This window comes from Onychostoma macrolepis, chromosome 06 (genome assembly GCF_012432095.1).
Source record: "Onychostoma macrolepis isolate SWU-2019 chromosome 06, ASM1243209v1, whole genome shotgun sequence".
Classification (NCBI taxonomy): Eukaryota; Metazoa; Chordata; class Actinopteri; order Cypriniformes; family Cyprinidae; genus Onychostoma; species Onychostoma macrolepis.
In genome coordinates, this window is record NC_081160.1 from 14,346,171 (window position 1) to 14,364,066 (window position 17,896).

Consider the following 17,896-nt stretch of genomic DNA (forward strand, 5'->3'; position numbering starts at 1 on the left):
TAATTGTGGCCGCAACCGCCTTATATGACCACCGAGAACACTCTATTTCACCAATAAACATAAGTGAGAAGGACATGATCAGATCGACATGTATGATCAGATTCATAACTCCGACAGGAAATCTTAGAATAAACCATAAGCATCTGCCTCACAAGCCTAAAACAAGAAACAATCTCATATCAGGTCATACCACATCAGTAAACATAGCCTATTGTAAAGTGTCCTGTTTTTTTTTTTTTGGTGGCAGTGCCAGCGTCACTGTTGGAGTGTTGAAGGTCACAGAATGTCCAGAGGAGCTGCCCTGGTTCTGTTATTTAATTAAGCATTTTAGTTGATCTTCTAAAGACAGGACGGATGAACTGGTGGCCAAAGGCTTTAATTCCCAAAAGTTGTGTGTGTGCAATTATAAATGTAACAAAAGCAGCAATGCTGTTATTCTTTATTCTTTCCTCTTTAATGTATTATTGTCTGCACCAACACCTGCTGACAGTCAAATCAAACTCATCATGGACTGCAATCCAGTTCACTCATACAGAACAGCTGAACACTCTTCAATTCTATAGAGCTCTCTATGGGGCTGTTTACACCTGGTCACTTCATGCATTTTTTTCTGATCGGATAGCTATCCGATCGTGAAAAGACCAGGTGTAAATGCCCTCCGAAACGCATTCGAGATGGATAATCCGATCGCTCAAACCACTTCAGGAGGTGGTCTGGGCCGCATTCCAGACGAAACTGGACAAGTGTAAATGCGTCTGGTTGTTGAAACCACATATGCGAATTTTACTCCTCCCAAAATATTAAAATAATAAACGTGTGAGAGCGTTTTATGGCATGTTATAGTCAGATATGACAGCGCTAATGCAACAAGCATCACCGCGGATGAGTAGCTCAGTATCTCTTCAGCAAGCCGACGCGCAAACTGCCGCGAATGAAACTGAAAGTAAGTCGCAGATACGCAACACACAATCATCTTCATTAAAAGTAGTGAGACTAACCTATCTTTCCAGCGCTGATGCCGCGCTCTCTCCTGTTGCGGTCTCTCATATTGAAAATAGCTGTTAATGAATAAAATGCAGCGCATATCTATTGCTTTTATTGACTTGAACTTCGTTAAATTTGCATATAGCGCGAGAATTGAATAATGGATTTATATTCGTTTTGCGAAGACACATTTACACTGTAGAAAGTGATGTTGACTTAACTTAAAAAAATTGAGGAAACCCGTTACCTTAAAATTTTTTAAGTAAATGATAATTAAAAAAAATAAGTAAATTGTCAAGTTTACTTAACTTTTTTTATTATTATTATTTACTTAATAATTTTAAGGCAACGGGTTTCCTCAATTTTTTTTAAGTTAAGTCAACTTATCACTTTTTACAGTGTAGCCTATGTGGCCAAGTGTAAATGGAAACGTTTTAACAAATCAGATAGAAATCTGATCAGAGAAAATGCATGAAGTGACCAGGTGTAAACAGGCCCTAAATCTGCTTAATTCATATGCAATTGCACATTTATGAAATCCAGTTTCCACCACATACAAAAGTCAAAATTATAAGACAAAAAGTCTAATTTATAACATAGTCATAATTATGACATAAGGTTAAAATCATAATTGACTTTTTACGTCATAATTATGTCACAACTGACTTTTTGAATTTTACATAATAATTATGACTTTTTTTCTTCAATTTATCTCATAAAAATAGTTACCTTACCAAAAATTTTTTTTCTTCTTATGTGGTGGTAATTGGTTTCCATACAAATCTGTCTCGTTAGTATACAATATCTCATTAAGATATAGAAAGGGACTTGTGTCTGTTTGTGGATGTAGGTTAGATGCCATAGTTTCAGTTTTACTCTTGCTATTTTTATATGCTGGCTAAAAAAATAGCCACTGACAAAATACAGGCCTACACCCTTTCAAACTGCAAAAAAGCATCTCACAAGAACATATGATGTGCATTATGGATGCTGTTACTTGACCGAGCAGCAACTGCCAGTCTTTCTTTTGAAGGAATCAATTCTTTGAATGGAAAATTTAATGCATAATGGAAGACAGAGTTAAAACTCTTGAGCTGACATTTATTTTGCCCTTCTAATTTAATGGCATCCAAATAAATGGTTAAACACAAGATTTGCTGAAAGACGGTTACATTTTCTCACACTAACAGCTTGATAGTAAAGTTAATAGCAGTCTGTCATAAACTTTAACAATTGAATAAAATCTGAACTGCTCATTTAAGTATCTTACTCACTTCCAGTATATGTTTTATAATCAAATCTGGATATGTGAACATGGTCAGAATAAAACTTACAGTCTAAAAGAGATCACAAGCATGTCCAAACCACTCTGCCACTGGATTCAAAATCCCACCACCCAGTTGTTTATGACTTGGAAGAAAATACAATCTCTCTTAAGATGGGCCAGATATTCCAGACAAAAACTTTCCCAGATACATGTACATGAGTTTGCCAAAGTGCCTGCAACAGTCATAGTGCTTTGTACAACTGCTTTATGCTCATGTGAACAACTTGGAGTTTCTGAGAAAAGCAACAGTCTTCTGCTCTGAAAATTCACAAGCACTTGTCTTTTTATTACATGAAGGTCACAATAAACATTAGACTGAACTGAACTGTATTCACCCTTACTCTTGTATTTATCCGCGACTTTAATTATAAAAATGATTATTATGACAATTTAAAAATCATTATAACCTAAACAAGAGTAAGTAAAAGTGCAACAAACCTTATAATGAAATGAGACTTGCTATTTGTGAGGAAGATATTACTTGGGAACACTTGTGAATCATTTAAAGCTCATTTAAAGCTCAAATTATGCAAAAAGTGTGAAAATACAATTTCATTGTTCGTATTTATAACAGTAGCATTACATAAAATGCTACTGAATTTATTTTCACAACTGTCATTTTGTGTCATACTAAGTTAGTCCAAATGACATTTGTACATGTGGGTTCAGAAAAAGAACTCATCTGCTGAACATACTGCTGGACTGGACAAATGAAATAAACTAGTGAGAATGTGAAAAGTGTGTTTTAAAGGAATTTATTCTTAAAAGTCCATGGGGTCAAAAGTGCCCTTACCTGAAGTAACACCCATTATACAATAATACTATTTACATTAACTATTACCCAATTTTCTTGAGGGTAGTTCCAAATAAAACTTCAGAGATGCACAACCCATAGATCAGCCTTTCAGAAACCTGCTCAGACAGCTGTTTGTGTACTAAAACGATTTGCTTTTAAACATTATATGGTTCAGTGCTGTATCTACAGTTTGGCTGGGCCAAGTATAGCCCAAGAGCTCCTATTGGCTTCAGTTTTTGAAGAAAAGCCAGCATGCTTTTGAGGGATTATGGGAGCACTCCGTTTGTCCATCCCACGCACCTGGAATTAAAGTAAAAAACAGAGAAAAAATAGAAACGCAAAGAGGAAATCTATTCCAGAACAATACGTAGAGGCTGTAGTTGTTCATAGATATCCTATAATAAGCTCCTACTTCCATTATAATCTACTGATCTCAGACACAACTGCTCTTAAACCATTTCAGTGATACTCAGAAATAAATGCCAGGCTGAACTAAGTCTGATCCAACAGACCTATGCTACACACACAAACAGATATAAGTTAAAAATTGGGCACTGGTTAAACATCCACATTTCATCACAAAACGCAACTACTTTTGAATGGTCGTCAGTGGGGAAACCTTTTCTCCCGCAAAATAGTGCTGTGTTAGTTTGACCATGCCAAACTGTTAAAACCACCATACTAGACACCCAGCCGATGTAAAATAAACTAAGTGTAAACAAGCAATTAGATTGTTTAACTAACAAATAACTAAACACATCTATATGGTAAAAAAAAAAAAGTTAAACTTTTGAAATCATATGACCTGACGTCCCTCAGTATCGTTAAGTATCTCTCCTGAACATCGCATAATCATTCGATTTAGAACCAGACCAGCATATGTTAAAGCAGCCAACCTTCATTGGAGCTTTATTTTTCTTGGCTTTCTAACAAGGCTTCTGTGTTGAGGCTCATGGCAGCTTTAGGGCAGACCATACATTAAGATAGATATACTTATATTTCCAGTCCCTTCATAGAACTAAAGAAGCATCAGCTTTCATTTGTTTCATTCCTCAGAAAAGGGCTTAGTGAAGGGAGTATGGTGTGAATTAGAAGCCAACAGAAAACAGGCCATAATTTGAAGAAAAATTATAATAATAATACAAATTTTGCCAACATAAAAGATCAGAGAACCTTCTGAAACCAAAGGGGTTATGTGCAGCATTTGCCCACAAAGCATGCAAGGATGCACTTTTGGAAAATTTACTAGAAATCAAACCAATATGGGACACTCATTCAAAGTATGTCCACTAAAACAAACTAATCGCATAGTATGCTGGAAAAGTTGTGACAGAGATTTGTAAAGTGATTGACAGAGATCATAGAAAATGCTAAACATACCTGTTTGAAAACAAATTATTAAATTATATTTGACAATATAGTTTTCCAAAAAAGAAAAAAGATATACTGATATTGTCACCAATATTAACATGACCTTTTTATTATATTATTTTTGTTGTTGGCCCTAGAGGCCTGTTCACACCAAGATAAATGTTTGGTGTGATAAACATTTTCATTTGAATGAACAGAGTATTTTGTTAAGTAACAGACAAAATCAAATATCAGAGGAAGAGCCCATAACCGGCTTTCTTATCTCTGCGCTTTTGTATTTGGTGGTTCTTTCTTCCCCGGTGGGATTTTCACACTAGAAATCATTCGCAATAGAAACCTGGGTTATCTTGCTTCATGTTTCACACTGCTCATAATTTATCCATGCATATTAATTAATCTCATCACCATTTGACTTTTCTCCCCTCAAACACAGAAATGACTGTTTATACAACGTACAGTATTTCTGTGACTGTCCAAAGCATTTGAGGCATATGATTGGTTGTTTGTTGCTAAGCATCTAGTCATAACATTCTAACATAGTTGGTGTAACAGGCCTTAAATTACAGCTTGTGACGCTTAAATTGACAGCTCATTTGGTGTTGAAATGTACTCATTACCATTTAGATCAGTCTGTTGACTAGTCAGTAAGGTTAATAACTGTTCACAGTAATTGTAAACAATATATAAAGTCAAGGAGGAGAGGAATAAAAGCTTCCATTTGTCATCTTCAAGGAATAACATTTAATTGACAGCACAGTGCAACCTGAGAATACAGGGCATAGTTTGGTTTATAGGCTGTCTTTTGGGACCAAGATATAAACTGAACTGTATAAAATTGAACAGTTTCTTCATGGGGGGTCATAAGTATTTTTGTATCAAAAATCAAATCATTCCTCTTTTATAGGGTCTGACTTTTAAAAATAAATAAATAAATACACCCAATATATTGTACAGTAGCTACAATATGGTATTATAACTATTGTGCATGAACACACATAAACAACCTTCAACTACCTTGTACATATAAAGTGAATTTTTGCACAGTGATTTGTCTGTAGGGACAGGGTAATGCTGAGAGAATTCTGTGCTACTCTTTCTCTAAATCCCTCTGCCAAATCTGTGGCTATCCAAAGCCCTTAAACACCAGTATTTCTAAATGGTAAGACTGAGTTTTCTGTTATAAAATATCAGAGTAATAATTACTGACAGGGTGTTGTCTTATGTGTGTGTGTCTGTGTACACGTGTGAGGTCATGAGTCATTCAGGATATCCCATACGCCACTTTAATGGAACAAGACCAGCACTTGAGTGTCCAGTTTGGAGGTCACTGAATGCAAGATGTTAACTTTAAAGGCTGTAGAAATTACACAACCACAACCATTAAACTGCTGGATGAGTGATTTTTTTCAGTTATCCAGATGCTGTCTGTGAACAAACAGTATATGTGTATCATTGTAACTAGGCCATCAACAATATACTTTAACCATATTTTAAAGACTATAGAAGTTTTAATGAAATTACATATAAAGATATACTTAAGTCCTATTTAATTGGTTCAAAAATACAATAAATTTCAGATAATTGCATTTAATTAGTGCTGCCAAATGATTAATCGTGGAATCAGAGAAGGCTATTTTGAGAGTTTAAAATGATATTTAATGTAGTGCTGTCAAACGATTAACCACGATTAATCGCATGCAAAATAAAAGTTTTTGTTTACATAATATATTTATGTTTACTGTGTTTATTTATCATGTATATATATAAATACACACACATACAGTATATATTTTGACAATATTTACATGCATATACATTTATATATTTTATATAAATATATTTAACATATAAACATACAATTTTTCTTAAATATATACATGCATGTGTTTGTATTTACATATACATAATAAATATACACAGTACACACTCATATATTATGTAAAATAAAACTTTTATTTTGGATGCGATTAAATCGCTTGACAGCACTACATTTAATATCATTTTAAAATCTCAAAATAGCCCTCTCTGATTGCACAATAGAATCCAGTGTTATCTACATGTACCACATGATCAGTGTTTCTCTCTCTGTGCTTGTTATCTTAACTATGCTAACGTGTTGACATGTAACATAATATTGAGTCTGAGCTCTGAGAGGAGACACAAGGGCCAAAAAGTTCTAGGATTCTCTGCCATATCACTTTCAAAACAATCCGATGTGTTAATTACCATGGCAACATGTGCAAACCAATGGATACGCAGAACCAGGAAGTAGCTCTGCCCACAACTTCCTCATGAAGCTGAATTCACAGTTCGGAAATCTGTTCCCAGCCCTGATAATAGACACACACACTTCAACACAACACAATCAGCTTTACACAAATACGAAAAGCTTTCAACACAAAGACGAATGCCCTGACACTCCATCTCATCCTTTGTCATCATTTTCACCAAGTTATATTTGAATCTACAGTATTTATAGTATTCTGATGCAGAAAAGCTCCAATGCCCCTCTGTGGTCACCTGTTAAACTGCATAGCAACTCAAATTCAATCCAGTTCTAAAATATCAGTTCATACTGTGACATGTAAAACACATGATGACATTCTGATCAACAATACGAAGACTGAGCGATATGGTGTGCAAAACTAATGGATGAATAAATTAAACACAATATATTATATCAGGGTGTGTATAAGGCATGTGGCATTGCCAACCAGAACAGCTGATGTTACAGGAGCTCCAAAGATTTGAGGCATGCCACACAGCAAACCCCTCCCTGCACAGCTGCTCCGCGGTGTGATACAGACACAATCCTTATGGGAGATTCTGCTGAGTAAGGTATACCTTCTCGCTGTTACTCACACACACATACTCCATTAACTTATATATATATATATATATTTTTTTTTTTTTTTTTTTCTTCACAGTGAACACTGATGTCAATAAGTTCACCTGTATAATGTGTTTTAATATAACTGAAAAGAGAAAAATACTTGAAAGGCAGTTTGAGAGAATTAGAAATATGTTACAAAGCAGAAACTAAAAAAGAGGTTCCACTTCCTTATTGATAAAATCCCACCCTTGGTCATGTGTCTTCCTTAAAAATGAAAAGCACAATCCACATAGATCAAATATAATGATTTTTGCACTTTGCATCTTGGAAAACTGATTTCCTTTTTGTAAGAAAAAAACAGTTAAAAATAGGTAGACACAAGTGACAGAATACAGTTTATTAAGACCAACTACTGTACTGTAACTACTTCAACAAACTGCTTTTATCCAAACTCAACAGACCAACAGACTCAACAGAACACAGAAACTGAGAGTACTGAGTGTTCACACTTAACTGTGCCTGATCACCACCTGACCTACCTGCACAAAGTACATACACAGTAGTTTCCCCAAAGAAATTGATGTAATAAACAAATTTCAAATCAATTTGAGGGTTCTCATTCTCAGCTGTCTTTTAAACTGAAAGAGAGAGAGAAAGATTTACTTACCAGCGATTCTGTCTCGCTCCATAGCTGAATTATGGCTCCTAACAGCCACATGTGGTTTCTAGCGTTTCTCCTCCTCTCCCTTTATTTGCAGACTTCCCCTTTTGCTTTTTCCGAGAGTTTAGTTGCTCTCCCCCTCTCTCTGCCTCTCTCTCAGTCTCTCTCTCTGTTCTTGTTTTTCCCTTTCTTTCTTTCTTTCTCTTCTCTCTTTTTCTTCCTCGATACTGATCTTAGAATTGTTTAGTGTTTCATTGACAAGTGTATCCAATGGAACTTCAGTGACATGTGCTGATCATATGGCTTTATTCGATCTTCTTTCGTCTTTCTTTTGACCTCTTTTGACACTGAAGCTCTGTTGTGTCTCTAAGATGTGGATAAGCCATGTGACTTATCTGTAAACAGCCCCATGCCCTCACTTTGAAAGAAAATGAGAGAAAATTTAAATCACTGCATTTGATACTGCTGAATTTGCATTGCAATATTTCCTAGGTCCAGTAGACAGTGCTATGCATTACAAGAATTAAACTTACAATGTAAAATGGACTGTATCCATATAGATTCTAAAAGGCATGTATGAAATTATACTCACTCCCAGGCCATCCCAGATGTTGGAGTTTGTTTCTTCTTTGTTTCTTCAGATGAGAAGAAATTTAGCATTACATTACTTGCTCACCAATCGATTCCTTTGCAGTAAATGGGTGCAGTAAGAATGAGAGTTCCAACAGCTGATAAAATCATCACAATAATCCACATGTAATCCACAAGACTCAGTCCATCAATTAACGTTTTGTGAAGCATGCTTTTATCTGCTGTTTGGAATCTCATTCTGATAGCACCCATTCACTGAGATGATCCACTGGTGAGCAAATGATGTAATGCTAAATTTAAAAAAAAATTCTGAAAAAAAGAAACGAACTTGCATGGCCTGAGGGTGAGTACATTTTCAGCTACTTTTATTTTTTTTAGGTGAACTATTTCTTTAAAGCAGTGACAGTCAGCCCATAGTCTTCAGGTCATTACTCAAAAGAAAATCATGATGATGTTTGACCTCTGGCATAAACCTTATTTAAGGTCCTTACACATCTAAGGTAGAATTGGACTTTGATTAGTGTATGTGAAAGACATTGGGATACATGACCTTCTCTCCATTTCCAAGAATAAAAAATGCCTTGGAGCACTCTACCACACTGATTATTATTCCTTCTGGGTCACTGATGACGCAGAGAAAATAAGCCTATAATAATCAGGTTCTAGAAATAATTGGCTTTTTCAAAAAATATTGTATTTCTTTTGCTCACATATGTTGTTTATGTAAATCATCTTACAGGGTATAAGACATGCCGCCAGTCTAAATATCAGTGATTCACTACACTGTAAAAAATGTACCGTAGAATTTACAGGATGTTACTGGCAAAAAAAAAAGCCTGTAAAATGGATTACAGTATAATACTGCAAAGCAAACTGCAGTTAATTGCTGTATGTGAAATACAGTAATTTGTAGTATTTTTACAGTAACATTGAATTAAACTTGTAGTTTATTTTAAAGCAATATTTTGTAATCTCACTAAAGTACAGTATTTACCTGGCAACAAAAGTTGCCAATAAAATCCTGTAAATACCCCTAAATCCAAGATGATGTTGTAATAATTTAACAATGAAAATGCTGCAAAGAATAATTTCAACAGTAAACTGAAAAATACTTATTTAAATGCATTATCATGAGAACTATCTTAATACATTTACAAATGAATAAAAACCAAGTCAAAGATGTTGCAAATAAATATTTATTAAAACTGGCAGAAAGACATTGCAAGGCTTTTACTAGTAAAAATAAAAATGTCAGTCTTTCAACAGTTAAAATCTTATCATAAAAATAACATAGCATCACAAAATAACTACAAATACCTGTTATATCACAAAAAATAAGCCATATTCTGAGTAGAACATTAACTTTCTATAAAAAATTAAGGTCAATCAACAGAATATGTATAATTTTGGTTAAAAAAGGATTAAAATAAAATGCTGGAATCAACATTATACCACAAATTCTGTTGTTTGAGCTTATGCTCTATTAAATTTAGAATATTCCAGCAAAAGACAATTTAATAAATACATACTGAAAGTCCATCAACTTTATGAGATGAGCACACACATGAGGGTTGTCCCTCTTCTCTGAGACCTTTCCACTTGTTTTGCCTCTATGTATCTTTGTCTTTTATCCAGTGAGTGTTGTGATTCCAACAAAACATCTGCACATAAAAACAAGCAGAAGCTTTAGAATAAAGTTCAGTATTGAATGAAACTAGCTCAATAAAATAAATGTAAAAATGCCACTTGTACAATACAATCAGCATTTACCAGTACTTAAACTAAATAAGTAACCTTTTTCACAAATGAAATTACTCAAGTAAAACATGTTACCTTTGAAATAATTCAAGTGTGCAAAAGATGCCTGCTCCCGGGATGCAGTTTACATGTAGTTTTTAATTATAGTGAGCTGTCACGTCAATATGGGACAGTTCAAACAAATGAAATTTCACATATTTTGCTGTTCATCAGTTATTTCGGCAGATAGTAGTTAACATTACTATGACAATCGTTCGCACTGGGCATTACGTTAAAAGTTGGGTAAACACTACTTTAAATGCTCTCAATAAGAAAATGAAACTGCCAAAATGAGAAAAATGCAACATTAGCCCAACTATGCTATGATAGCAATTTCCAGCTTACTGCACATACCAAGGCCGCTTGTCTAAATGTCGTGATAGCAGGCAATATAGCGATATAATGTATAGCGACATCGCTTATACATTAACTTAAATAAATATAAAAGGATATATTTCTTAAGTAAAATTAAGTGAACTTACCAGGAATTATGAATAAAGCCTCTAATCGTTCTAGCACTGCTCCAGTCGGCTGTATTTCAGATTTGAACCATGCTCGTGCAATCCCACAATGCCACACTACAGTAAAGTAGTGTAAAAAGCAGGAGCTACAGTGACAACATCTGCTTCTTGTAAATTAATTACAGCTGACATTGAAATATACTGTTAACAACTGTAAAACCTTATTTGACCCATAATGCATTGCGAAGTTTAAACAGTAAAATTCTGTAAAATTTTGCTGTAGAAACTACAGCAATTTTTTTTACAGTACTATTGAAGACACTATTAAAAATCATAGTTTTAAATAATACATAACATAAAACTAAGGTTTCAAAGTTGATTGAAACCAATCTAATCATATGTAAATTGTGAATCACTGAGGGAAAAAGCAGAGTGTGCCACTATAGAGGAAAGACATTAGATAAGAAAGTAATTTTAGAGGTGTAACAGCATAGATTAAATAAGAAGGTGTGCTTCTTAAAAAAAAAAAAAAAAAAAAAAAAAAATATATATATATATATATATATATATATATATATATATATAGGCAAAATCCCAGCAGTGGGCCTCAGACATTTCTATTTTATGGATCATAAAACCAGTTAAAACAGCAGGTTAAAAAAAAAAATATGCAGGTGATAATGTCTGGGTTACTATTGTAACTTGTTTTATTCATTACAGTGAGGTGGTCTTTCTGCTGGAATGTAGTGACACTAGGGGTCGCACTTAATAGCTCCAAACTTAATACCTTAATACCAAACTAACACCTCTGATACTTAAGAAAAGGCCAATGAGAAGTGAATTTGCATGCTGCTCCTTTGGACATGCAGGTATAAAAGGAACCTGCTTGCTCCACTCATTCAGGTTTCTGCTGAGGAACAAAGAAAATGTCCGACCATTTCAGCAGGTAGTTCAGTGTTGTGGCAGGAGGGACACATCTCATTGCCTCCATCAGGGGATGGAGGTTACAGTAGTGACCAAGACATTCCCTATCTCTCAGTCACTCAATGTTGTGTCAATGTAGTGACCATAGACTGTATAAAAACATGGAAGTAGTGTCCGTGACGTTTTACAGGTTTCTGTAAAGCATTTTTGAAGCCTAAAGTGGGCAGAGCCGACCGCCACCATCTTGGCAAGCGCATCACCACGCGTCACTCCCAGATAATCGAAAATGGGTGAAAAGGCGGCACATGGGTGGAGCTGGTTGCTGAAACCACGCCCACCTAACTCGCCAGTTGTGACAGCAGCGGCAATCCGCCTGTCACTCAACTGGCCACGCTCTTAATTATGCAGAACTTTAAGGGTCAATATAATTTAAACAGATGAGTTCTAAAAAAATTCATCCCCCTCACAGTTGTCATGAAGGGCAAAATTAGATATATAAATCAAAATCATTTTTTACACCAGGCTGTAAAATGTTTTTTCTGCTGTAAAGTTGGGCATTTTAACATGGGTGAGTCTATGGGATTGACTCTCTTTTGCAGCCAGCCTCCAGAGGCCAGTCGATGAATTGCAGTTTTAGTCACTTCCGTGTTGGCTTCACGAGAGAGCGGGAGGTTGCCGCTTGGTAGTGACACTAGGGGACCCTAAACTAAACGCCACAGCCAGCTGAACTGTTACGAGGTTTGGTAGTGCAGATGCAAGCAAGCTGCTGCATGCCTAATAACAAGTGCACTCAGGCCACGTTGTAACCCAAGTAAGTTGCCGTAGCCCCCTGTATTGTGAGGTATATATCATACTTACAATGGGAATAGGTCACTTCAGCCAATGCTTGACCTTTTTTTTCTTAACAATAAAAACTTACAGCTGTGCAGACCCAAAGTTTGCTCTGGGGAAGTATTCTTTTCCCTATGTTGGAGAAAAGAAAACTGTGGAAACCACATCCTACTTGAAGGGAGGTTAACGTAGAAAACACTTCACATGTACTTACCAACCAGGAAGTACCACATATAGAAAGAGGTCTCTGTGGTAGTACCTGCCTGAGAATGGAGGACTGCTACAGTCATATAGGATGGTAGCAAAAAGTGGAAAATACATTACCACTAGGGAAATGTGGAGCACTTAACCCAAAAATAGTGATTTCTTTGAAAAGGGGCATATCACAGGTTAATGTCCATCTTCTTGCAGTAGTGAATTGCAATACTAAAATAGTGAATTCCTTTGCTGAATTCAGCTACTGATGAGTGCTGTAGAGTAAGAGAGTATCTAGGGTTATGGAACACTGGAAACTCACCTGGATAATAAGAGCACAGTTATTACCTCAGAGAGGGGAAAGGCACAGTGTGCAAGATAAACACCTGGCCAGTTGTCATGAGGAATGAGAGTTCCAGGAACCAAGTCTGGGTGGGCAACCAGCAAGACCATCCTCCCTGGCTTTGTACAGTGTCTGTGCAATCAGGCTCACCGGGGGAAATGCATACTTGCACAGGCCCTGGGGCCAGCTATGTGTCAGAGCATCTATGCCGAGTGGAGACTTGGTCAAGGAATACCACAAGGGGCAATGGGAGGATTCCTGGGAAGCAAACAGATCTACCTGCACCTCGACAAATCAACTCCAAATCAGTTGGACCACTTGGGGATGGAGTCCCCACGAACTGAATCACTTGTCACAAAAGCACAGTAGCTGTGCTACTGAGGTCACCTGGAATATGAGTGGCACACAGTGACTTCAGTCACTGCTGACTCCAAAGGAAGAGATAGTTGGTGATTTTTGTGACCTGTGACAAGAACGGATACTGCCCTAGTGATTTATATACACCACCATTTCTGTGTTGTCTGTTCAGACCCACAATTGCTGTCCTGAATCATTGGTCAAAACCTCTGCAGGGCCAGCAGTACAGCCAGCAACTCTAGGCTGTTGATATGCCAGGGTCCTACGGGTGTATCCCTGTTGCATACAATGACCCAGACTATACTGGACACATCTGTTGTGACAACAACATGCCTCAACACTTATTCTAAGGGAACCCTTGCCCGTAGAAAAACAAGGTTTGTCCTACACCTGAGAGTCTAGCAACAGATCGGCGTGATAACTACGCATGCTTAAGGAGTCTCATATGCATCAACCCGAGCAGGGTAACTGCTGCCAAGGGCACCATATGCCCCACGACCCTCTGAAATTGCTTCAGTTGATCCGTGATTCTACCCCTGAACAAATTCAGCCAGGCCAGCACCGAATAGGCCTTTTATAGTAACTGAGTCCAATTCCTTCCCGAGAAAAGCGATGCTCTGCACAGGGAGAGTTTTCTCTTCTCCCAGTTGACCTACAGTCACAATCGGCTGAGGTGGTCAAGCACCAGGTCCTTGTGCGCACACAATAAATCTCGAAAGTTTGTTCAAATTAACAAGTCGTCGAGATAAAAATGAGAATGCCCACTTCTCTTAGCGGGACAAGGGCAGCCTCTGCAACATTCGTGAAGATGCGAGGTAACAGGGACAAACCGAAAGGGAGGACCTTGTACTGATGTCCATATCCCCCAAAAAGTCATTGTCTATGTATGCTCCTTTAAAGGGATCATGACATGGATGTTTTTATTATTTTAATATGTTCCTTGAGGTTTACATAAAATGTTAATACATTTTTTTGCACAAAAAAGCAAATAAATATATGGAAAAATTATTATTTTCAACCCTCATTTTGAACCTCTCTCAGAAACAGCCTGTTTTTAAGTGGTGTGTCTTTTAAAGCTTCTCAGTAATCAGTCACTGTTATGATTGACTAACGTCATTGCATAGGAAACACTATCAACACCCCCTCACTATTGCATGTTTTGAGTGTTTTAACAACATTATAAAAATAAAACGGTCGTTTCCAAACAAAGCAATATGAAATCATTAACTTGAGGTTGATGCAGCTGCTGTCAGATCTAGTACTGCTTTATCTTTCAACAAATGTTTCTTTGTGAACTCTCCATGACACTGTGCCTCATTTACAAAAAAAAAAAAAATGCTCCGAAGTCCGAACTATCCTCTGACATGATCCGGGATGCCATTAAAAATAAAATGTATACTGGTTCCTTACGTTGGGATCCTTCTGATATCTGTACAAAAAGATCCAAAGTCGGCTTGGTGTGTCCCGACCTTTAGAGGATTTCTGATCTTTCAGGTGCTGAAGCTCACATGGGAGCACTCTACACTTAAATGTGCAAGAGGAGAAGAGATGTGGTTTAGAATCCAACACTGTATACAAGGTGAATGGATAGAGAAATTTGTACCCTGAGTTCTCGGCTCCAAAAAACAAATCTGAATGAGTGGAGCAAGATGGGTCCTTTTATGTCTGGTGGAGTGGCATGCAATTCACTTGCTAATTCTCACTAGCCTTTTCTTAAATGGATAGTTCACGCAAAAATGAAAATTCTGTCATCAATTATGTCATGTCGTTCCAAACCTGCAAGATATTTGTTTATCTTCGGAACACAAATTAAAGTGCCCCTATTATGGATATTTGAAAATGACCTTTCATGCAGTGTGTAACACAGCTCTAAGTGAATGAAAACATCCTGCAAAGTTTTAAATCTAAAAGTGCACCGTGTATAAGGTTATTGTCTTTCAAAAGAAAGAATCGACTCCAAGTCATGAAAATGAGTCGTTTTTAAAACGAATCTTTAGCTGTTTCAAGGTGACGTCAAAATGAAACATTAGCATATTTATGCCCGCCCACTTATTGCACGTGCAGACCCGGGAAAACTTGAACCCCCTCTCCCTCAAACACTGTAGCGGATTCCTGAGGAGAAGACGCTGTGCTCTGCACTGTGAGGGTAAATCCGTTAGGGTATGTTGAAAAACTCCCAACTCATTTACTCCTCCAACTTCAAAATCATCCTACATCACTGCAGAAGCACTGACCCACTGTTTACAAAGTGAAGGTGCAAGGAGGGTCAAACAAAAAAAAACAAAAAAAAACAACAACGATGTAGTACTATTTTGAAGTTGGAGGAGAAAAGTGTTGGGAGTTTATAGCGACCAGCCACCAAGCCTTCTGCAGCAAACTCAAGCTTATGGAGGGTTTCAGAGTCAGGCTGGATGAGGAAATCCAGATGTTGATGCCGTCAGGTGACTCCAGCTGGTGTTTGGCACAATATTTGAACTTTGCCCTGTGGATAGCCGAATCCTCATACCTAGTGGGGGAAGAGGAGGACCCACCAGCTCCAGCTCCCAGCCCATCAGTCGCTCCTCATTCAGACCCGCCTCATTTAAGTCCTCCACCTTCTGTGATTCCCTCTTTTGCCGTTTGCGGCCACCGCAAGCACGCCGGCGTCCGCGACTCCCTCATGCCCGCTGCAGTCCGCGGCTCTCCCAAGCCCACCATCCGTGGGAAAAATAATGCCGCCGTCCACGGCTCTCCCTCACTCGACCGCCGTTCGTGGCCCACGCAAGCCTGCCGTGAGTATGGCAAGCCTGCCTGCAGTGAGTATGGCAAGCCCACCAACACTTGGTCCAGCGCTCCTAGACACGGCACACTCAAGAATACCGGCTATCCCACAAGTACCCCTAGGGTTATTGGTGGAGTATGAGGGGATGTCTTGGATTCCAGTGCCTGTTTCTCGCAAGTACCCTCCGTCGTCTCCGCTGGTCCCGTCCAGCTCTCTGTTGTCTCCGCTGGTCCCGTCCAGCTCTCTATCGTCCCCGCTGGTCCCGTCCAGCTCTCCGTCATCTCTGCTGGTCCCGTCCAGCCCTCCTACGTCTTCGCTGGTCCCGTCCAGCTCTCCGTCGTCCCCGCTGGTCCCGTCCAGCTCCCACGCTTCCAGAGCGCCCCCAAGAGTCCGCGCTTCCAGAGCGCCCCCAAGAGTCCGCTCCTCCAGATCGTCTCAAATAACTCAGATAGTCACTATTGGGCATTGCCATGCACTCATTATTTTTGAGGGGCACAAGTTGGGGTGGGGGATTGGGGTCGTCATGTGACACACAGCAGCCACAACAGCACTTACGTTTTTAGTTTTTTCCTTTTTATTCAAACATTCCCAAACGCATTAACTATATCATGAAATATCTTGATTCTCATGTTTATAGAAACCACAACTAGAAGGACACTGATGGAAAGACATGAAGTAAACACATGATTCCACCCGTGAAGCTCTTATGCTCTTTTAAAAACTCCCATTAAAATCACTGAAGCTGTTTACACTATGAAATGAATATCTTACTCACATATTGGTACACACATTTGCACTTTGTTGTTTCTGATGAGAGAATTCGCCAGAAAGAGGTATTCAATCAGCGAGCAAGTGAAGAAAACACTGGCATTTTAGCGATGACTCATCTGAATGCCTCTGATTGGTCATTGCATTCATAAACTCAACAGAATCGTGTGTGATTGGTTATAATGCACAGTGCTGTAAAAACGCGTCTGTCTCTGGCTCAGCGCCAGCCAGCAAATGCAGATTTGAATTTAGCAGCTGATGATATGACACACTGAATGTTCTAATGTTTGTTCTGGGATTCATTTCCCATCACCCTTTGCTCTGTCTATTAGTTCTCATTGTTTCCAGCTGTGTGCCATTAGTCTTATTAGTTCCTCTATATATACCATGTTCTGTTAGCTCTTGTTTGCGTCAGTATTTTTTTCTGCCTCATGTGTTGTGGATTACTTTTTGCCTTTGCTTTCTGCCTGTTACCCTGTTTTGGATCTTTGTTTTTGGATTATTTTTTTGCAACATTACGTCAACAGGGACTAGGAGTAGGGTGCCTAGCTCAGAAGTTTTGGACCATGGCGGTGGGGCTGGAGCTTTGCGATACTGAGCTTAATAACTTCTTCAATGAATGCCTTGATAGCCCCTTGCCTCTGTGAGCGATGGAAGGACTTAAGACTCTAGATTATTTGTGTTTCATTGACTATCTCAGTTACCGCAGCCTAATAGTACCATCAGGTCAGTCAGTGCCCATGGCAGACCCCGCACAGAAGGCAGAGTCTGCCACTACATCTCTGGAGGACAGTGGGGCTTCACTGTCTCTGTCTCAGAAGCAAAGGTTGAGAAGGAGGAGGGCAGCAAAGTCGACTCCAGTGGTCTATGAGTTCATTCCAGAGCTCGCTTCAGTT

General features: G+C 38.2%; 1 protein-coding gene across 3 annotated transcripts in view; it reads right to left on the reverse strand.

The window, feature by feature from the left end:
- septin9b (septin 9b) overlaps positions 1-17,896 on the reverse strand; it is a 73,265-nt gene that overhangs the window by 45,396 nt on the left and 9,973 nt on the right. The window contains exon 1 of one of the 3 annotated variants that reach the window (XM_058778659.1): positions 7,979-8,437. The exons of 1 other annotated variant lie outside the window; for it this stretch is intronic. In XM_058778659.1, coding sequence (XP_058634642.1) covers positions 7,979-8,000 — 22 coding nt within the window. In that variant the 5' untranslated portion in view covers positions 8,001-8,437. Of the gene's footprint in view, positions 1-998; positions 1,063-7,978; positions 8,438-17,896 lie in introns of those variants that run through there. One more of the 3 variants, XM_058778657.1, reaches the window with a different exon arrangement.